At 45.5% G+C, this 22,536-nt stretch overlaps 1 protein-coding gene across 1 annotated transcript in view; it reads left to right on the forward strand.

The window, feature by feature from the left end:
• The window catches only part of LOC137907442 (neuronal PAS domain-containing protein 3), a 107,361-nt gene that overhangs the window by 51,530 nt on the left and 33,295 nt on the right, over window positions 1–22,536 (forward strand). The window contains exons 4-5 of the mRNA XM_068751779.1: window positions 5,846–5,928; window positions 19,891–19,980. Coding sequence (XP_068607880.1) covers window positions 5,846–5,928; window positions 19,891–19,980 — 173 coding nt within the window. The remainder of the gene's footprint in view (window positions 1–5,845; window positions 5,929–19,890; window positions 19,981–22,536) is intronic.

Below are 22,536 nucleotides of genomic sequence, written 5' to 3' on the forward strand. Positions count from 1 at the left end.
TGCTTTTCCCATAATGCATCTCTGCTTTTTATACTGAGATGATGAAAAAAATTATCATCTAATTCCATTTAATATTTTAATAAAAACAGACACATTCCTTAAATTTCATTTCCTACATGCCTCCTGCTGCTCAGCAGAATTCATCACGGCTACTTGCCCACGGTGCCGGTATCACAAAGCTAAATGCTAATGCGGAAAAACGCGGCCTCTCCAGGAATCTGGCAGCAGATTGTAGGAAAGCCGGAATCGAAGTTCACCTGTGATGTCTGGATCACAACCTGCGTTTGGAGCGGCGGCACTTTCATCTTCATCGTCTTCGTGTCTCTGAGCCAAAATGAGGAAGAAAGAAGGTGGGAGGATCTTTTTAGATTGTGTGGATCTGAAGTGGAAAGGTTACCTGTCCACTTAAGGTGGGGGTGGGGGTCGGAGAGGTGATCGTGCGATTGATCTTTGCATCTAAACTTTCAAAATAAGAGTTACTACCTAGTTACTTCACTGAGCTGGACTCAAACCAGGCAGGAACAGCCTGACCTCCTCAGACTCTTTCCTCCTGAAGGAGAATCACACGATGACGATGATGATGATGATGATGGTGGAGGTGGAGGTGGAGGTTTCACCTCCGAGGTAGAACCGAACATCTTCATCATTTCTTTTATCCGTCCGATTGTGATTTTGACCTTCTCTCTTTTCCTTCTTCCCGGGAAAGAAGCCAACTCTAAAACGACTCCTCGTCCCTCCTCTTCCTCTCTCCAATACCTCCGTCGCTCCAGATTTCTCTGTTTCTTATCTTATACATCTCTGCACCTTTTTATTCTCTAAATCTATTCATCTTTTCCTCAGCCGCTCCTTCCAGCTCTCCTTTTTTCCCTTCCGTCTCATCCTGTTTTAATCTCTCTAATTTCTTTCCTTCAGTCTTGTAATCCTCTCATCACTGGCTTCTTACGTCGTTATCTTTCTCACGTCCTCTCTTCCTCTTTTCATCCCTCCTTCCTCATCTTCTAACAGTCCTTCATTTTCTTCCTCTCCCTCATATATCCATCTTTCTGTCCTCCTCTCATTTCTCCACCATTCTTTGTCATTTCATCCTACCCCTTCAATCTCCCTTCCTTCCTCCCCATCTCTTTCCTTCCTTATATTTGTCTTTGTTGCTCCACGCCTCCCTCAGCTCTCCTTTTTGTCTTCCCCCTTTTCCTTTTATTCCCTTCTTTCTTTTTCCCTCCACAGTTGACCCCAGTTTCCCCATCCTTCCTTTCTGGTCTTCATTCTCCTGCTCCTCTTCCATTTCTGCCCTTTCTACATTCTCTCCTACCTGCACCTCCTTCGCTGTGTCCCTCCTCCCTCCTCCCTCCTCCCTCCCCCATCCCTCCTCTTCCTCAGACCGGAGCAGTAAAAGCCGCTCTGGCAGTCAATCCGATTCCCTATAAATGTTGTGACATTGAGACGTCTGGAACTATTTTCAGCTTCGGTTTATACTTCCTGGAACCGGATGAAATCATCGGACGCCGGCAGCCAAAACTTCCCGTGTCCTGCCAGAAATATTTATATCTTTGATTTCATCCGACGGATGTACAGCAGTTTGGAAAAGTGCAGTAAATAATATTCCACTGCTACTGTGAAGGGTTTCCTTGGTGACAGGCGTTGCCTTCATGCCGTATGAGTCGTGTTACTAACATTACCGTGACGATAGCCAACAACGGCGCGTTAGCTGTGCAGGAAGTAGCCTAACCGTGTGACCGTAGTAGTGACCGTGGGTTCCTGGAGAACCCCCCAGAGAATGTCCTGATGGGACAGCGTCGGACTCAAAGTGTCTGGACACACCTCGGCCTCTAAATCAGTGCTGAAGGTTGAATCGGACCCCCGGCGTCTTTGCTGTTGCTCCAAGTCCACATTTAAAAGGAGACGTCTCCGATTCGGACGGCTCGTAATGAATTAATATCCCCTTCCTCCTCTTCTTCGCTCTGTGTTCTTTTTTTTTCGTGTTCCTGATTTTCTTGCTCTTCCTTTAGCTTTTCTTCTTCCATCCCTCTCTCCTCTTATCACTGGTGGCATTCAGACATTTCCCAACCGGCAAGTAACGTTCATCTCTTCAACTTAATTACCATAAATGGGAATCAGCTGAGGACATAAAGATGGGACGAGGGACGGGGGGAGGATATGAAATCAGAAGGATGGGGGAGAATATCAAATCAGAGTTTGATCCTTCTGAGGATGAAAATATCTTGTAGAAAGTCACGGAATATGATTTTTCTTTCCTCACACATGCCAGTTCCCCTGTGCTCATCCCTCTCCCTCCTTCCTCTTCCTCTCTTTTCTTACTTCATCAATCCTTTCCCTTGCATCACCCATCTCTCTCTTGTCAGACAGTCGGTCAGACTTCATTAATTTTTACTGCCGAGGTAGTTTCCTCTGTGGACAGAGATCCGGGATGGCTTCCGACAGTTGCCAGCTTGTAATAAGAGGTGAAACCAGGTGAGGAGATTACTGCCGTTCTCTTGAGAAGTGGCGCAATTTCACTTCAATTACACGCAGATTTGCAATCAAATGTTGTGTCAGGAACGCATCAGGAGTCGGAGCGATTGCTCTCAAACGTTTGTGACTCATTGGGAAATTTGTTCCGGTCCACGTCAATATTGTAGAAGGAGAAAGACTAGATAGGGGGAAGTGGTCGAAAGGACTGCGATGAGGCAACGTGAGCAACGGAGCTGGAGTGGGTGTCAGGATGGCTGATGGGCGTGTACGACCTTTGACTTTCACATTGTGCTAATTAGAACACATTTAGTAAACAACAAAGTACCGACAACACAAAATAATCAAACCAATCGTGCCGATCCAGCGCAAATACTAATCCAGAAATGTTCTGTCCTCGACATATTTCACCATTTCATAAAAAAAAAAAAAAATCATTGTAAACAAACAAACAGGAAACAGGAAATGATCCAACGCAGCCGACGCTGTCGACAGTATTCAAGACATTACATTAAAAGGGACGCTGAAATAATATCTCCTGTCCCTCACACACACTCAGCCACACACACACACACACACACACACCCTCTGAGCCCTGTTATTATGTGTGGTGACAGTGTGACAGAGAATAATGGAGACACGTGGCCTCGTTCACCTCAGTGTCGGTTAAATTAATGACGAGCAGCTTCACACTAAAGTCCTACCGCCGACGCTGAGCATGTTACGGCCCAGACAAATTAACGGAGGATTAAGACCGGGGCGAGCGCTGGGCCGGCCGCGCCCGTCTCCCGCCGGCGCTCCATACTGTATCCGATTGAAACGCATTTAGCGTTTCAGCTAATGCTCTGTATTGAAACCTGTGAAACTCCATCCATCCATCCTTCATCCATCCATCCTTCCATCCTTCCGTCCTTCCATCCATCCTTCATCCTTCCTTCCATCCTTCCATCCACCCATCCTTCCACCCAGCCACCTCCAGGAGAAGTGTGATGAACATTAAAGGATATTTTCAGGTTAGGTCCGATGTCAATTCGTTTCTACCGGGTGGGTTTAGAAAGAAAGGATGTGAAGGATGATGAGAAGGAGTGTGTGTGTGTGTGTGTGTCTGCCACGTTCCCACATATTATACTGGTCAGCTGTTCCCAGTGCGAGTATTCAGGGGCTTGTTCAGTTCACCACTGAGCTTCAGGGCCCCCACCTAATTACTGTGTGTGTGTGTGTGTGTGTGGTACAGTAGGCTGGATCCTAATTACTGTCTGCTCCTTGTATTCCCTCAGCTCCAATATCTTCCTGCCTCACTGAACCCCGTTCAGTGTGTGTGTGTGTGTGTGGACACACCGCCATCCTTTTATTTTGTGTCCTTTGACTTCCTGGCGACTCGTGTTGAGTTTGAATCCAATGATGCAACAACTGCAGCGCGTGAGACCAGGTATCTGAATGACCGTTTCCCATAGCAACCGGTGGCGCTGCAATCAAAGGTCCTCCTCCACGTTGTTTGTTTGTTTATGATGAACGGCGTCATCCCGTTGTCCCGTCAGTGAGTCGTCAATCTTGTTTTATAGACAACTAAAAAGATGATCGATAAATCTGTGATGACAATAGAAGAGACGACCAATAGGAAACCTGCCGACCGGCGGTTTCCTTCATTCCTCACTGTCCGGATTGGAGCTGCAGGTATTTGTCCTCCGGTGAGGTCGCTGTCGCCGCCATCGATTTCTAAATGGAGAGACGGAACGGATTTAGAGGAACCATGAAACCGTGAAAAACAGGTGACAGACCTTCTTGTCCAGTTAGAGGAACCGCCGTGAACTCGTTCCCTCCGTGACGTTCCCACGGACGGATCCGATTCTGATCAGGAGGCGTCACTGCAGGTCTGGAGGATTTAGACTCGTGCTGTTTTGTTGTGTTTGTGAGTAAACAGCAAACACGTTGACGCCACAGTACCGACAACACAAAAGTTAAAGTGGCACTGGAATGAACCGGCGACATGACCCCACCTCCTACCTGAAGTCAGCTGAGATAGGCTCCGCCCTCTCCATCCTCTTTGATTACTTCAAACACAAAAACAGCACTCATACGAACATACAAACAAATACACAAACGGAGCGATGAGCATTCCTGGTTTAACGCTACAAAGACTTTCGCTGCGTCTTCTTCTGTGTTCAAACGACCGTTTCCTGTTTCCTGTCTCTGGCTTCAGGCCGCGGCGCCGTAAAAGTTGAGGCCTTGCTGAAGGAGGTCAAACAGTGGAATAAAGCAGGATCAGCGGAGCGACTCTGCCGGAGTTAATTGGCCCAAGAAATCTCATTTGGGACGGAAGGAGTCTCCTTTACGGCGACCGTCTCTCATTTACGTAACACGCTGTAAACTTTGTTAGGTGTAACAGAGAGAGCTGCAGCGCCGCTTCCCTCGCCATTCCGTTTAATACCGGGACCACCGTTCATCGCTAGATGCCAGCGATGCCTTCAGACACAAGGAAGGATGCTAATAAGGCTAATAAAAGAGCACAGAATCAGAATCAGAATACTTTAACTCATTCAGTACCAGCCGTTGGCGCTGTCAGACGCTGAGTACCGATGTACCAAAAGATAAAAATAATGCGATGATAGTGAGAGACGAAGGGAAGCAAAATAAATAAGGTGGTGGGGCATCTTTGCCCTCAGACTTGCCTGCCAGGTTTAACACTTCCTTTCATCTCTGTATGTTGCTTGGTTTCAGAGACGTGTGTTTGTTTATTGGTACGGTGGACAGATGATCAATATACTAATGACTTTCATTTCCACCATGTAAAATTAAGAGATATTTCTCTTACTTTTTATGACAATGATGCCGATTGACAGAGAATTTCCTTTTTAAAGGTTTTAGAAATATTCATTTTTATTTTCTACATTATCTTTTTGCTGTAAAGACTCAACCATTTTCTGACTGTTCATGTTTCTAACTTTATAAAATATGTTAGATTTTATTACTTCTGCTAATAACATTGAAATATTCTGCTCATCATTTTTAAAATGTCACCGTCTTATATAACATTGTCATTTGTGATGTGGCTGAAATTCTTAAATATAACAAAGATGTCTGTAGTTTTTCCATAACATGACCTTTTAATAAATTAGTGCTAATCTGTGTTAGCATTATTCTATGCTATGCTAACTTGTCGCTCTGTTCTGTAGAGCTGACCTCACTGCTTCCTCTTGTCTTGTGCCATGTGTGTTCGTCACGCTAGGCTGTATAAACGTGTGTGTGTGTGTATGTGTGTGTGTGTGATGAATGATAGCTTTGCTTGTATCAATGTGTCTGAGTCTCACTGGTCTTTTTCTGTCCTGTCCTGTGCTTTCTCCCTCCTTGTGTGTGTGTGTGTGTGTGTGTGTGTGTTTAGCTATTGGGGCCCAACGAAGGAGGAGTCCCAACGCCATCGCCTCAGATATCTTCGAGCCTCATCTGGGCAGCCACATATTACAGGTAGGAACGCCACACACACAGTCACACACATTCTACCTGAGCTTGAAAATGTCCTACAATGGCCACCATACAGGAGACATTTCTCTTTACCTCAGTTCCAACCTTCTCTTTCCTACAAACCTCAGCAAAAATCTCTCATTTGTTCTCAGAATGAGGATTTTACTCCTTTGTGTTCCCTGCATTATCCCCTAAAAAGCTTTTTTTAAGACTGAATAATTGCTCCTAATGTACCTTTACATTATTACAGTGATGATTCCTCATCGTTCATCCTCAGAATTCTCACCACAGCAGCTTCAATTATTCCTCAACATCCAGCTGCTGCTGCAGCGAGGCTAAATTATTAAATGGAATTACGAAAGTATGATAATGACTGGGTTATCGCTGCTCGCTCCCCTGGGTGTGTGTGCGTGTGCGTGTGTCTTGTACTGTTAATCCCTAACATGCTCCACTCCTTATCTGTTTAACATACAGCCAAAGGCTGAGCTTTTAACATCACAACCCGGCTGACGAGATACCACATCTGATAACGGCCGTTAATCTGTGTGTGTTTGCACTTTTTTTAAAGTGGTGCATTCATTGTCATTTTTAGTTTTTGCTTCTTTTACACCAGATTATTATGTCGAGGCTTGATTTGGTCAAAATCTGCACTTTTGTAATCTGGGTCTGCGTAATCCTTTCATCATTTTCATTGGATCCTCAGAGAAAATTTTCTCACAGAGAGGATGCTAATGCTAACGGTGACGTTGACCACCTGCAGCTTTAAATAAGATTTTTAAAAATCCTGATTTCTTTACACTTTAAATTAGCTAATCCCACCCGTGTCGCAGCTCGGAGGCTAATCCTCATGCTAGGTGTATTGAATGTTGTACTAACAGGTGTCTCATGGTGGTGCAGCTGTGTCTCACAGGAGTTTAGCCTGTTTCACCAGGACGAACGAATGACAAGCTGAGCTGCGCTGACATCATGATGACGCCTAGAGGGCGCCGTTCCCGACCCACCCTTGTTTGTCTTTTATTCGTCCTGCTTTAATCCTGCAGACAGTCGAAGCAGACAGCGAGCGTGTCGCCGTGACGACCGACTCTGCTCTTCTGTTGCCTTGCACATCATGTTGTCATGTGTGAGTGTTAACATGAGATTGGAACAAGCAGGAGCAGCCGAGCATCGCCACCGCGCCGGGCCGGTGTGTGTGTGTGTTAGCGCAGTGTCCTGATCCTGCAGTCCGACATCCCATAATACCTTGTTATCATCCCTGGAGAGTCGCTATGACAACTATATGAGGCAGATCTGACAGGCTGTTAGATTGGAAGTGACAAAAACAATGCAGGCCTCCACTCACCTGGATGTCAGGTGTGTGTGTGTGTGTGTGTGTGTGTGCGAGCGTGCATGTGTGTGTGAATAGTTGTGACAACTGAAGTAAAAATGTAAATATTACCTTAATAAACTAAATCTGTTTTTACTGACAAGCGCCGTAGTAAACACAATGCATTGATGATGATATTTCAAAATAAAAGCCTGCTGTTAGTTTTCCTATAAAAAGTATGAAATGTAAGCAGGAATTTAACTCGCGATCCACTGGAAGAGAAATTAACAGGCTGCTTGAAATCTTTACTTTTTTACATCTTAATCAAGGTGGCAGTTTTTGAGAGAAGAATCACGTCTAATACTCTAATAATAGTGGAACTAAAATGTCATTTCTGTGCTCAGACAATCAAACAGTTTGAATTTGTTTTTCTGTACCTGTCATTTCCGTGCGTGCGTCACTCGGAGTGTGTTTTCACGCCGTTGTGTGTTTGTTTGTGTCTCTGCAGCCTTTTCATTGGAGCAGGAAGGCCGACGTGTTGGTGGCAAATTGGCCTCATTAATCTCCCGCTTAATTGATTGTGAGAAGTTTGAGGATGACATTTTAAGAAAGCGTGGCAGACGGGGCGCAGCTTGATTGATTTGGCTAAACCGCCGCGCTAATGAATGCCAGCCAGTCACTTAGGTGGGGGAGACCAGACACTAATTTCAGACAGATTAGGCCAGAGAGGTTGATAACGTTTAATGAAGAGAGAGAGAGAGAGGGAGTCGTTAAACGGATGTAGAGCTTCATGTGTGCGCTGCTGTCAGTTCGTGTGTTTGTGTGTTAGTGAGAGTAAATGAGTCATGTTTGTGTATTTATTCATTTATTACACGTCAGAGGAAATACTTGTGGGATGAGCCTTGCATTGCATGCTAATGCACTAAAATGACACAAATAAATCACTAATTGATCCTCTGTCTCTTTAGGGTTAGCTAAAAAATGCTAATTCAGCTTAAAGCTAGATTCTTACCTTCAGGAAGTTTGACCAAACAGTCGAGTCGTTTCTGCTCAAGCCTATGAAACCGACCAATCACGGCCTCCCCCCAGGGGACGGCCATGCGGCTGTCAGCCACCAACCTGCCCGTGTTACGCTGATGCTTGTAAATGATCCCATTTTCTTTAATTCATCCATTAAAGTGATTAATAGGTGGACCTCCGGCTCAATCGTAGCATGCATAGCGTGTTAACACAACAGCTGCAGTAAATCAGCCACAGAGCGGATGCACGTTCCTAGGTACGTCGCTGCAATGCTAACGGTTTAGTCTGCCGGTCGGAAGTTTCGTCCCGCATGAGAACAGATCAATCGACTTTATCAATCGAGGTTTAGCAAAGCAGGAAGTGAAGCTCGGTAGTCGCTGATTAAGTGAAAGCGTTGCGCTGCTTTTGGACTTTGTGGGGCAGATTGGTGTCGGGCGAGACCATGTGGTGTTTGAAGACACCGCGGACAGACGGACACTAATTAAACAAAGACAGGGGGGTGTAATGAAGCACACCGTGTGTGAGTGTGTGTGCGTGTGTGCGTGTGTGTTCAAACTGAGGGAACGGTTAGAGAGTGATTGATAGGGAGACACACACCATTTGTTTTATCCAAGTCAGGAAGTCAACCTTTGAAAAGACACAAAGAAGAAGAAAGCGTATGTGTGTGTGTGTGTGTGTGTGTGTGTGTGTGACTAACAGGAGAACAGAACAGGTTGTGACTGGATTAAAATGTTCACATTTATTATCATATGTTGTATTATGGAGATGATTTAATCTAATAACTAATTTATGCAAATTTAACTTTGATTAAATCATCTTATTTTAGTTTTAGTTCTGAGACAAAAGACACGAAACATCCTGTTGGAGTGGGCGACACGATAAACGATAACGAGAGTTAGAAGGAACACGGTCATCCCGTCGGAGTCCTTCACCTGCCGCCGTGAACCGGGCGTGTCACTAAAGCAGATATGAGTCACTGTGGCGAGGGGAAATTAAAGACGACAGTGATGCTGCGTGCAAATGACACCACTTCCTGTCAGCCCGTCAATCAAGCTGTCAACCAGGTAAAGGCGTGGACGTGGAGACACAACGGGATGAAAGGATGACAGGAAGGATCTGCTGCTGCTACCTTGAGTACCTTCTGAAGCAGGAAGTGCCGATTTAGCGACCAATCAGATAATCTGCCGTGTTTTAATTTCTATTTCCGTCAGTAGCACAAAAGTTTTTGTCGTTATTGTGTATTTAAACTTGAATTTAATCATCTAAACATAAAGGTTAAATGAATATCTTCTCCTATTGGTCGAGCCGCCTATTGGCCATTAGGCCCGCCCCAACGGCGCGTGCAGGGTGCGACCAGAGTGTCAACCGGAGTGACACGGATGAAGGGAAACAGACAAGGTTGTTGCGGTGTATTGTTAAGACCTGCTTATTGAAACGCGAACACGCTAACCCATACGCTTACGCCGAGCCGGTCTCGCCAGCCTGCATGCAGCGATGACTCCAGAGGCTCGGCGTGACCCAGACTAAAGGTCACAGCGGTGAGCGGCGAGCCCCGCATCCTGATCAGACTTCCTGTGAGGTCCTGCAGGTTCATTAGCCGGGTGAGAGAGAGAAGGACGCACGAGGTCCGTACCGAAAAACAAAGCGCCTCCAGTGCGAAGGAGGGAAAAACAAGGGATGGAAGAAAAAGACGAGCATCTGATTATTTATGCAGTCAAAGGCCGAGGCTTGTCTGCTTCTGTAATTGTTTGATTTTAGAGGAGGGACAGGCTCTTTAAACAAACACGCTCTTATGCTAATGGCGGCGCCACGGCGCCCCCACTGACAGCATCTGTTGGGAGGGTGGAATGGAGGATTATGGGAGTTATTTTTTGGGCGGGGTGGGGGTTGGCTGAAGTTGAATATCATTTGGATAATTAAAAATGACAGGAAATGGTCTACACTCTCACACACACACACACACACACACACACAAAATCGCTTTGTCTTGAGAGGGGGGGGGGGGGGGCAAGAGTGGGGGTTAGTCCTGATTGCTGTCAATCAAGTGGTCCGGTGGGAGGACAGCGGAGGCAGGAGCATCGCCATGAACTCTGACCCCTCCCTGTCTGCCATGATGCTGGTATGTGTGTCTGCGCGCGCGTGTCTGTGTGTGTGTGTGTGTGTGTGTGTGTGTGTGTGTGTGTGTGCGTTAACAACCTTGAGGGACAGACAGAATTTCAACATGTTCAGAGTGAGAGAGAGAAAATGGGAGGATGGATGTGTGCATGTGTGTGTGTGTGTGTGTGTGTGTGTGTTACTAACGCTGAGCTTAACAGAGAGGGGTGAGATGTAAAACCTTCTCTACTCTCCAGACACAGGATAGAAAGAATCCTCACCCCCTGCACACATTAATCAGCACACACACACACACACACACACTGGAATAATTTCATTAGAAGGATGTGAGCACGTGGATTAATGGTTTCGCTGTCACGGAGACAACGGCTTATTTTCTCTTTTTGTCTCTCCCTGAGATGCTTTTATTTTGTTGTCTTCTCTCCAGATCCTTTCTCCTCCTCTTTCTGCTCCTTTCTCCTCCTCTTTCTGTTCCTTTCTCCTCCTCTGCTTCACCACTTTCAACAACAACCATTTGTTTGCAGCCAATCAGAGGAGAATGTTAAAGGAACGTGCATGTTTATGATGAGCTGCTACATTTTCTGTGTTTTGTTTACGTTTCGGAAGAGCCCTAAATACGTCCACAGCGCCCCCCCAACCACTTCTGGTGGTACTGCTTCAATTGGTTCATCTAGTTTCCTTTCCTAAAAACATTCCAAAATATGTGCAAAGCAAACGCAGGGGACGAAGGCTCCGCCTATGTCCGTGCACGTTAATGTATCTTTCATGCTTTTTATGAATGTGTTTTTCAGATGTTTTTGAAGCAGTACTTCCTTGATGGAAACATGCTAGTGATGCTAGCTGTGGCATGACTTGAAGCTAAAGTTCATTGACTAAAACAGCTGACAAACCTCAAAATCAGGTCATTGATCAGTTCTTTGTTGCAGCATTTCATCTTTTGTGTGTTTTATCTACGGTGTCTTTTTGTTTCCGTGTTTTTTGTGTGTGTTTTGATACACGGTGTCTTTTTGTCTCCGTTTCGCGTCTCATTATGCCGTGTTGTGTGGAGACATAAAACCTCAAGTCCACAGAGAACGCCGGTCTGATGTCAAACACGTGTGTTAGTTTCACATTAACAAGTCGGCTGAGGTGTGTTTGTGGCAAACACATTTATTAGTGTGTATGTGTGTGTGTTTTGCTGGCATGTCTCCGTCACCCTGCATAATCACTACAATCCAACAGAGAAATCTGCTCTAATCAAAGGGGAAACGCCTCCATGATTTCGGCTGGAATTTGCCCCCCTCCCTGTATTCTCTCATCCTATCATTCTCTCTCATTTTGCCTCTCTAATTTTTGTGTGTGCGTGCATGTGTGTGTGTGTGTGTTTGTATGACTCAGTCAGGGTGGCAGCAGCAGCTGGCAAGGACAGTCCCCAGAGGGATTGTGGGTAAGGAGGGGAAGGTTATGGCATTCCTCCCATCACCAATCTGTTGCCTGCAAGTGTGTGTGTGTGTGTGTGTTTGGTGCCCGTGATTTGGTTTAGTTTGTCGGGGGAGCCAATAAAACCCCCTAACGTTATTCAAAGCGACGCCTCCTTGTCTGATAGGCTGAGGAGAAAAGATGGAGGCTTTAGAGGATCAGTCGCTTCCCGTTGGTGGATCCCTCCGTGCAGAAACAAACCGGGAAGTAAAATAAAATTAGGCAACAGGGGGGCCTCGGAAAATCAGCGGCAAAGCTAACAATGTTGTTGTGGCTGCTTTTGTTGTGTTCTGTGTCCAAATATCAATTATCTGAAGAAAATACTTTAATTTGTTGAAATATAGGAATAAATGTGCCAAATAAATATTTCTAAATAGGGTATCACTAAATAAATAAAGCCAGCTTTATCTTCATCATATATTTATGTAGTATATATTCAAGTATATTGACATGGTGTCACATAATGAAATATTAGTAATTAATGAATTAGAACTTTGTCTGTGATAAAAACACTGCAGAGTGAATGTCTTTATATTTTGACGTTGAGCCTCGGCGGCATCTTAAACGTCTGCGGCTGCTGGGCCGGCTGCTGGAGGCGTTCGTTTTCCACTCCAGTACGTGCCTCAGCACCAAATCAGCCGGTTAGAAAGCGCAGCGACACGCAGCCTGTGTGCGACCGTCTTATTTTGATGTCACGCCTTCTCGTATTCCGGCCCTGCTGTGTTGTGTCTTTGTGCGTTGGAACACGCTGGCGTCCGTGACCTTTCTGCTGCAGCAAACTCTGTTTTCAGTCGAAGAAATGAACCAAAGCAAATAAAAGTAACATCCAAACAGCGGGACGAAAATACATTTGGACAAGAGATGGAGATTTATTTGATTGGATTGGAGAAGAGAGAGAGAGAGGAAACCTAAAGGGATGAAGACGGGGAACAAGAGGTAAAGAATCATCTTAATGAGATTTAGAAAAAGGAAATCGTTCTCAGCCTGGGAGCCCTTTATCTTCAGCAAAATATACAGAGGAGTCATTAATGTGGAGGAAACAGCCAGAGCCGCTGTTTCCACTGCTGCTTTATGGATTCATTCTGGAGCAAACAGGGAGAAAAACACCAAAATGTCAATATGAGTTCATTTCTTCAACGGGAAATGAGATCCAGATAGAGGAGAGGGAGACAGAGGGTGAGGAACGCTGACTAAATGTTTCTCGGAGGAGGCTGATTGGTTGGAACGTCGTTACTTTAATTTAAAGAACTGTGGATTCTCCATGGGGCGGGGCGGCGAGGAGGTAGAGAGGGGGTTTCCCCCCCTAGAGACCGGGATGCTGGCATGGATATCAGTCTTGGTTGAGGACGTAGTTAGCTTAGTGTAGCATCAAACTATCAGCAGGATAGAAGCTAGCACCCCTGAAGCTGGACACAAACATGAAGGCGACTGTTTGTCTCCCCGTTGGAACGTCTGCTTCTCTGTCCTGTGTTTAATTTCATTTCCTGAAACGTTGCAGAGCAGACGCCGCCGAGGTCAGGTCACGTCACGGGTCGGTCCGTTTGTCCGTTGACCGTCTCCCGGAAACAAATATTGCGCCTCCAACATTCAGAGTGTGTCTGATTGTCGTTGCTGAAAAGCCGAAGCTCTCCTTTGTCCGCCCGTCACTCCCCATTGTCGTTTCTCTCTTTCCCGCCGACCTGCTCTCCTCTTTCCATGGCTCCTCCCTCCATCCGACAGCGGTTGATAGCGACACACGAAGGCGTTCGCTCTAAATGAAGATAAATGCCATCCATCACTTTGGAATCATTATCCCGCTCTCTCTCTCCCGCTCGCTCTCGCCCCGGCTCTTGCCCTCCACCCTCTGTTCTCTCCATCCTCATCTCTTTGTTCAGATGGAGAGTGGGATGAATCCTCGTGGGCCTGGAAATCCGATCCGATACTTTTAACTTCAGCATTTTGACCTAATCTGTATTTCCTCTCCACCCTTTGGTGTCGAGCATCGTCACATCGGGATTCCAAATTATTCAGGATCAAAACAGTAACATGAATAAGGTTAATATCAAACTGCTAAATTAGACTAATAAAACCACGACAAAAAGCTTCTTAAGTTGATGAAGTTCACTCCAGATCCATCAGTCGCTGATCACCTGAGCTGCTTGTTGCTTTTTCTCATGGATTATTTGAAGTTTCAAATTCTACATCAAATGTTTCTCTTTTGATGCTTCTTGTCTGCAATTGAATTAAAGTTAAGCATCAACAAAATAGTATTTTAAAGTATTTTAAAGAATTAAACCCCCCCCCCCCCCCCAACATGGAGAATACAAAGAGGGTGACATTAGACCACACTAAAACCGATCAGCACCAGAATCAGGATCACAAATCACATCACGGAACCGTGAAGCCCTCGTGATTATTTACTTGCGTATTGCGAATGATGAATCGTGATTGCATCGGCTTCATCGCCGCTCCCTCCGCATGCGCCGCCGCCGCAAAAACATTTCCACCAGCACAAATGAACAAATCCGCGGCTGAATGTTAATGTTCGCACAAGAACTGCAGGGATAATTGATTAAATGAACATTGTAATTATATTTTCTCTTCCTAATATTGAAGATGCTATCCCAGTATATTTTATCATTAAGTTAATCAGGAACTAAGTCGACATTAAAGGGAATGAGGAAGCGGGTGTGTGTGTGTGTGTGTGTGTGTGTATAATATATATATATGCATGAGGTTTCAGGGATGTGTGTCTGGCCTGTAATAATGATGCAGTTCTGCTGGCCAATGAGGATCAAACAGCGAGAAGAGGACGATGCTTTCCCACCTGCTGCTTTCGGAAGTATTTCCCAACTTCTAAAATCACCCCAAAAGAATCCCTCCTGATATTTGTGAACGCTTTATATACAGGGAAAAGACGTTTATGTGAAATACAGCTCAAGAATTATACGAAAGATAGATTGAGAGTTCAGATTTATTGTCAATAGGACAGCACGGACTCATGATTTTAATGATAATTATAAAATAAATGGCTATAACACGATGAAACGTTTTATAACACAGTAAGGATCATACAGCAGCGACCCAGCAGTCTCTGTGGCAGATCAATAGGACGTTCAGAACTTCCCTGGAACTAATCAGCCAAGTAAAGCCGGAAAACATTCCGTCACAGCCACAGTTTGCGTCGAATGTTCAAATCATGCATCGGAAAACTGCAGCAGCGACAATCTGATAGGAATATTCTCTATCTGTGGGGAACAGCTGTTCCTCTATGACACACACACACACCTTCAGAGAATTAAAGTGATATTGTGCTCTGAGCAGTAACTGGAAGAGTGGAATTATCACTTCAGAGATGTGTGTGTGTGTGTGTGTGTGTGTGTGTGTGGGTGGGTCACCTGTTCGCTCGTCGATTGTTGCTTTTGATTAAAAACAAGGAGCATCGACATCATGGCGTCTTTAATATCCCTCTGATGCTGTTCTCTCTCTCTCTCTCTCTCTCTCTTGCTCTCAAACTGACTATTTAATCCCAGATAAGAACCTGTGTCAGTCCCTCTGGGATCTCCGTTCCCGTTGCCGTTGTGCGTCTTTTAAAGTGGGAGGGACCGTGTCACTGTTGGTGCAGGTGGCCGATGAACCTGACGATCCTGCTGAACCAGAAAGTTGGTAAACCTTTGCAGCAACAAGATGATTGGCTGACGATCGAAGCTTGTTGCTGTGCTATTGGATAGGCCTGATCGGATTACATAAGAAGGCCCCGCCTCTAAATCTGATCTTTAATTATCTAACTGATCAAAAACGAGGGATGTGTTAATGCAGCGTGAAGCAGAGGGTGCATCCCTCGCTCCCTCTCCTCTCATCCGCTGCCCCCCCCCGCTCTCTCCAGTATTGACATACGTTGACCTTTGTGAACCCTCCTCATCCTCCTTTCTCCCCGTCACACTCGTCAGCTCTGCTCTCTCTCTCCCTCCTTCCCTCCTCTTCCCTTCTTCCTTTATTGACATGTCGACCTCTCTGGACCTTCCTCATCCTCCCACCTCCATCGCTCTCCTCTTTTCTACATCGATGTGCTGGCATCTCAGATTGCTCTTCCTCCTGTGGCCACTTCCCTACTCCTCCTCCTCCTGACTATTGATTGGATCATCGGGATAGTTCTATCACCAATCAGCATGAGCTTGACCTTTTGGACTTGGCAATGATAGCAAGATGTAGAGTGTGTGTGTGTGTGTGTGTGTGTTGACCTTTGTGGGCAGAATGTCAGCCTGGCTCTTGATGCTGCTTGTCAGCGCATTCATTCGACAGGAAGTAGTCAGCTCTCCAACAGGAAGTTCAAAATCTACTTTCAAACAGTAATCACATTAACCCGTGATACAAACAGACACCTTCTTAAAGGAACAGTACTCCTATAAATGATGTCACAGCCATGACAAAACAAGGAGATACGCCGTGTAACATAAACAAGAGGGATTTATTCAAATCAACATCCGAGAATCTGCAGCTCCAGTCGTTCCAGTTGTTGTTAATGTGTGAACTGGGAGCAGACTGGAAAATAATGCATTTTCCATTGATTCCTTTTTAATCTGTTTCTCTTCTCCCATCTCTCTTTGCTATGATTTTCTTATCAGCCCCCCCCAAAATATTTTTTTATCTATTTTGTACCATACACTTACTCCCCCCCCCCCCCACACACACTATGTGTTTTTCCATTTGTCATTAAGAGGCAGCCTGCTAGACAGTAACATTTAAACCGGCTGCGCCAAATGGTTAAAAGATGTCTGTGTGTGTGTGTGTGTTTGTGTGAGGGCCGATCGATGCAGTAATCTACAGGAGGTGGGAAGCAGATAGGGAGCGAGCCATTCAGCAGCTCTCACTAATCAATTGCAATTCTTTCTTTGACTGTATGAACGCCTAGATTGAGACATCTGTGGGTGTGTAGGTGTGTGTGTGTGTGTGTGTGTGTGTGCCTGCTGCAGACAGAGAAACGCCATTTATGTATTTTTATTCTTTCTACGTTCCATTAAGCGTACACTCAGGTTTGTTTGTCCTGCGTGAACCGTTTCTCCTGCAGGGGGCGCTGCAGGAAAGGTCGCCGCTTAGCATCCGTCGCTTCGGTTTCAGCAGCTTTCAGTTATGATGTAGTTAATAGAACAAAACATTTTGTTATGACACACACACACACACACACAGAACACATCAAGACAATCTGTTCATACACACACAAAATAAAATAAATAAATGTCCAATCAAAATTGCAATTACCTGCAGAATTTGTGAAGGGTAAACAAATCTGTGGCTTGCTCTCCCCCCCACCTCCACACACAGAGCGACACAGAGAGCTGTGTTAGCATTCTAGTTAGCATGCTGAAATGAATACAGTTAGATCCAAAGCAATTTCCTTTTATTTATCTTAGCAGCCGCGCATAAATAAAGGCAAGGGCATCTCGGCAATTAGCATAATTACTATGAGGCGGTCAGACCCTCTGTGATTTCATAAAGACACACACACACACACACACCACCGCAGGCTCTGTGTTTGTATATCTGTCGTTGTGTTTTAGAGAAGAGAGGAGAAAGACAATGACTCTGTGTGTGTGGTTTGAGTGCTGCCCTTGGTCTGTCTGCCTCTCGCTCACACACACACACACACACACACACAGTGGAAGAGACCACGGTGTCTCTTTGGCCATTAATATGCAAATACGGTGAAAAACAACAAGGAGGATGGAATACAATATCCCACCTGGCGGGCGGAGGTCAGCCTGTACTGGATCTACTGGGACTGGTTTCCTGCCTCCGTCCGTTTCGACCCGTGTGCTGTGTTTGCCTACGCTGAGAATGGACCAATCAGAGACAGACGTTTAACTTGTCTTTCTTCCCAACATCAGTTAGCTTTAGCTTCAAGCTAAGATGGCCTTAAGCTTATCGGTGTTTCTGTTATTCCTGCAGGAAATGCCATTTAACAAGTCGAGACAATAGTTTTCATTGCGTTACACTGACTTTTGAGCATCACACAACCTTTGACCTTTGGAGACCTCGCTGACCTTGAACAGAATTCCCGCTGTAAACCGACAGGAAGCGTGCAGCAGAAACGGCGCGTTACGACCCCAGCCGTTAGCGTTTGTCTGTGAGCATGTGTGAATTATGTTGTACCGTGTTGTCGTGTTTTTCGGAGCGAGTCAGCGCTCTGTTTCCAGCACCACCTTGGCCCGGTGACAGTCTCTGCCTCCTGACGGACAGCTGGTCCTCCCGCAGCCGCCTTGCATCAGCTGAGGAGCGTCAACGCCTCTGCACTCGCCAGTGATTTTGCTTGATATGAGACTGTGATTGTGTTGAGAAAGCTTGTGTGAGTGTTAGTATTGAGTGTGTGACACGTATCGCCGTATTGGAGCGGCGACGGGAACAATCGGAGGCCTGTTTAACCTCCGGGAGGCAACGAGGGATTTCACAAAGTAGTCAGCAAGGTTATGTTTGTTTACAGCACATCAGTGTGTGTGTTTACATCAGTGTCAGCATGTTCACACACACACACACACACACACACACCAGTTTCCACCTTTCAACTCGCATTCCGATTCTAATTAATCCATTTTAATCCTTTTGAAACGAACGGATTTGCATTCCGTCACCTGGACCTCAATCAGACGAGATGATAAAACTGTAAAAACTAAAATACACCCCGAGTCTATCGCCGCATCTCGCCATTGTTCACGGTCGTGTTGTTGCTGCGAAAGGCCGAGAAGTTGAACCACGACATTTAGCGGGTTCGTTCGGCACCTGCATCCAGTGAGGGTCTGGAGAAACATCCAGAAAATAAGAATGTTAATAAAGGTTAAGATTCAAATGTTCCCAGATGTGTAGGATACCACTGGGCGGCAACCGCAATCTGATTGGTCGGCTCAAGCAACGCAGCATTTTAGTAAATTCTTTCAAAAGAAGGAAAACATTTTTATTAATGAGACACATGCCATTCTCTGAGGTATTTCAAGGTGATTCAAGGGGCGCTGCTCAAATAAAATAAAACAGGCATTCATGTTAAAGACAGAGGTGAACATTCCGGTTCTGTATGGCGTGTCGGCTACGCTATCCGCCCAACGCGACGACTCACCCCCGCTGATATTTACTCCGTTGCCAACTGTTACCAGGTCTGCATTTATCGCCATGGGATACAGACCCCGCCCACCTTGTTTTGATGGTTCAGACAGGTTTTAAAATACAAGGACAGATTTATACACAGACTTATCAATGTCAATTACAGCATAGATCAAATGATTTAAGTGTCATCTGAGGATGTCCAATGAGAAGGGGGGCACACACGCACACACACACACACGCACACACACACACACACACACACACACACACACACAGGATGAGGATCTGTGCTAATTAGTTACCTAGCATGGACAGACTTTGATGAGGCTCACTAACCATTAACATCTCATTAGCATCTTGTTATTAGAAGGATAGACTTAACGGATATGGACACACACACACACATCAGGATCGAGGTTAAAGGTCAAACGTAACAAACATTTTGCATTTCTTATCCTGACACACAAACACAGTACATTGTGTTATTTATCACATTAACAACAAACACATGTTATTTGACTGATAGGAGAGCGTTTCACTCACTGCTCCTTCTATTCTTGATGGATACAGCCCGCACGCACACACACATGCACACACACACACACGCACACACACACACACACACACGCACACACAGCCTCAAACAGAGAGAGATCTAGTAGTATATCGGCAGCAACAGTAGGGAACCACATTTAATTAACCCTCCTGACCTCAAAAGTATTAAGGCCTTTGTGTGTGTGTCCGTATGTGCATGTGCATGGGCATGTGTGGGTGTGTACGTGTGTGAGAGAGAGGATAAGAGTCACATAAAGACAACATTAGACACATTCAGACCGGTATGTGTGTGTGTGTGTGTGTGTGTGGAGTTTCAGAGCGCCCCCTTCTTTACTGTTTGATGATGTAATCAATAAACTCTGATCTGTCCCTGAACCTTATACTTTCTCTTAAGTTTCTCTGTGGTGAAAATAAAATGATTTTCTTCTTCTTCTGTTTTTCAGTCTCTGGACGGGTTTGTATTTGCACTAAACAAGGAGGGACGCTTCCTCTACATCTCTGAGACCGTCTCCATCTACCTGGGCCTGTCACAGGTAGGATATACACCTGTCTGTCTCTCTGTCTGTCTGTCTGTCATGTCATCATGCAAAAAATACAAAGGAAGCTTCTCACAGTTTCGTTGCAGCATTTTGGCTTCCATCTTTACTTTTATTTCTCTCTCTCTCTCTCTCGCTCTCTCTCTATCCCGTCATTACCAAAGACAATTCCCAACAAATTAAGGCTCATTTCAAATCTCATCAGCTCGTCAGACGGTTGTTGATTTGTGCACAAAGCGTCAATGCATATTTTATTGCTGTGTGTGTGTGTGCGTGTGTGTGTGCGTGTGTGTCAGGGACACTTCATTGTACTCTGTTAGCTCAGTAACAAGTTCTGCCTCTCAATTGGTTCTCTCTCCACCAGGAGACAGACGTCCATCCTGAAGGTCGTCGCATCGACCTTGGAGGCGCTAATAAGTCCCTATTGACAAGTTGTGTGTGTGTGCGCGCGTGACGCTGAATTAAAAGGGACTGACACGTTTCCTTGTTTACCTCAGCAGCATGCCAACCAGCTCAGATTGATATGTTAAAGAATCCCACCGAACCTGAATGCACCACATCAGAGCAGCTAGCCTGTTACTGATGACATCATTTGTGTTCTTCATAAACCAGCACAACGGAAAAAAAAGACTTCATTTTCAGAGTCTCTTCTGGAAATGCTACCGTGTCAGTGTCTCGATGGATCCATAGAAGTCGCCCCCCCCCCCCCCCTCTCTCTCTCTCTCCCTCGCTCCATCACTTTAACGCTAACTCTTCTCAGCATACAGGAAGCGCTTAGATACGGGCGCGAGGGAACGAGGCTGGCCCATCCCACATTCCTCACAGATCCCCCTCTTTCTCTCACTTTTCCTCTGTCCCTGCATCACTCTATCTCACTTTCCCCCACTTACCCCCTTCTGTTGAGTAATTCCCCCCACCTAGATTGATTGATGATTTCTATCAAATAATTGATTAATTGTCAAATTGGGTCCCCTAAGCTTTTCCGACAGCGTCGCCGAGCTGGTTATCTTGTTCTCACGGCTTTTATCAGCTGTTGAAGAAGTAGCATGCCGATTAGGAAAAAAGAGAGTGAAAGAGAGGGAGAGGGAGAGAGAGGGAGAGAGGGAGCTTGTCTTTGCCTTCCACGATTCCAGCCCGGTAATCCTACGTGTGTCCACACAGTTTGTCAACCTTCATCCTCTTAATTGCTCTTCTTCCTCCTCTTCTCCTTTAATCGCTGGCATTCCTTCACTTTGCCATATTTGTTTTTATAGAAGGAAAATATATCGCTAATTATTTTTTTCATTGAATGACATCGCAGGAACAATGTCTGAGCAGCGGGGAGGTGTGTGGGGGGGGGGGGGTTGACGAGGTTCTGAGTCTGCTCGCACGCTGGGACAGTCTTCAGGCAGCAGATTTATGAGTAAAGACGATTTGTCGATTGAACTCCTGTCAGAGGGAAGATGGACGCGGCCGGCCAATCAAAAAGGCCATTAGTCGAGGCATTAACAAAGAGTTAAGCACGGCTGATGACTAAAGTCCAACTCGCCTTCCGGTTCTTTTTCATCTTAATTCTCAGCCCTAAAAAGTTGACGAAGTGCAGCTGAGACCTTCGTCGTAACCTTACCGGCACGACGTTGGATAAAATGCTTCACGGATATCAAGGCGTGTTTCTGCTCACCAGGCGGGGTTCACCCCGGACAGGTCGCCAGGTCGTCAAAGTAGTGTGTGTGTGTGTGTGTTTAGGCTACATTTGAATGTTTTTTGTGTATGTTTATGAGATCAAGCATCGTTTGCAGCTGCCTTCTTCGTGATCTAATTGAGATGTGTGTGTGTGTGTGTGTGTGTGCGTGCGTGCATGCGTGCGAGTGGCAGATGGCTTTGTGTCCTCTGCCTGATGGTCCAGAGGAAAATAATAACTGTGTCCGTCCCGGCCAGGCCCAAATTAGTCTGCTGGATTCTCGCCCGTTACGCCCAAATATAGTCGTCAGCCAGCTCCACTTCATGCCAAACCAGCATATGCAATGGAATGCGACAACACGCACACACACACACATGCGGCTTCTTATAATCGATCCAAAATAATTCTATGATTTTAATTGATTGTGTGTCCTGTTAAAAACAAGATGAAGGGATGAGGGACAGAAGGGTAGAAAGAATGAAAGGGGAAATGAGGAGATGGAGAAAAGAGGACTCCTTCAGAGGATGAGGAGGAAAGGAGCAGGGAAACATGAAGAAAGAGGGATGGAGAACATTTCAAAGGAAGAATTTAAACATGGTTTAAGCAGAATGAGCAAAGAGGCGTTTGGAAGGTTGCTGTTGTTGTCAAAGATGTAGCGATGGACGGATGATGGAGGACGAGTGAATAAGGGATTGAGAAACTAAACAAAAGAAAGGCAAAGTACGAATGTGATGGAGAGATAGGAAAGAAAGAGAATGAGGAGACGGATGGAATGAGACACATGAAGGTGTGGATGGAGGGAAGAAGTCACCATGTTTCTCATTTTTAATCGTTCCACTTTTGTTTTTCATCTCAACAAAAGATGTGTGTGTGTGTGTGTGTGTGAGCGTGTG

The sequence above is a fragment of the Brachionichthys hirsutus genome, chromosome 18 (genome assembly GCF_040956055.1).
Source record: "Brachionichthys hirsutus isolate HB-005 chromosome 18, CSIRO-AGI_Bhir_v1, whole genome shotgun sequence".
In the NCBI taxonomy this organism is placed as follows: Eukaryota; Metazoa; Chordata; class Actinopteri; order Lophiiformes; family Brachionichthyidae; genus Brachionichthys; species Brachionichthys hirsutus.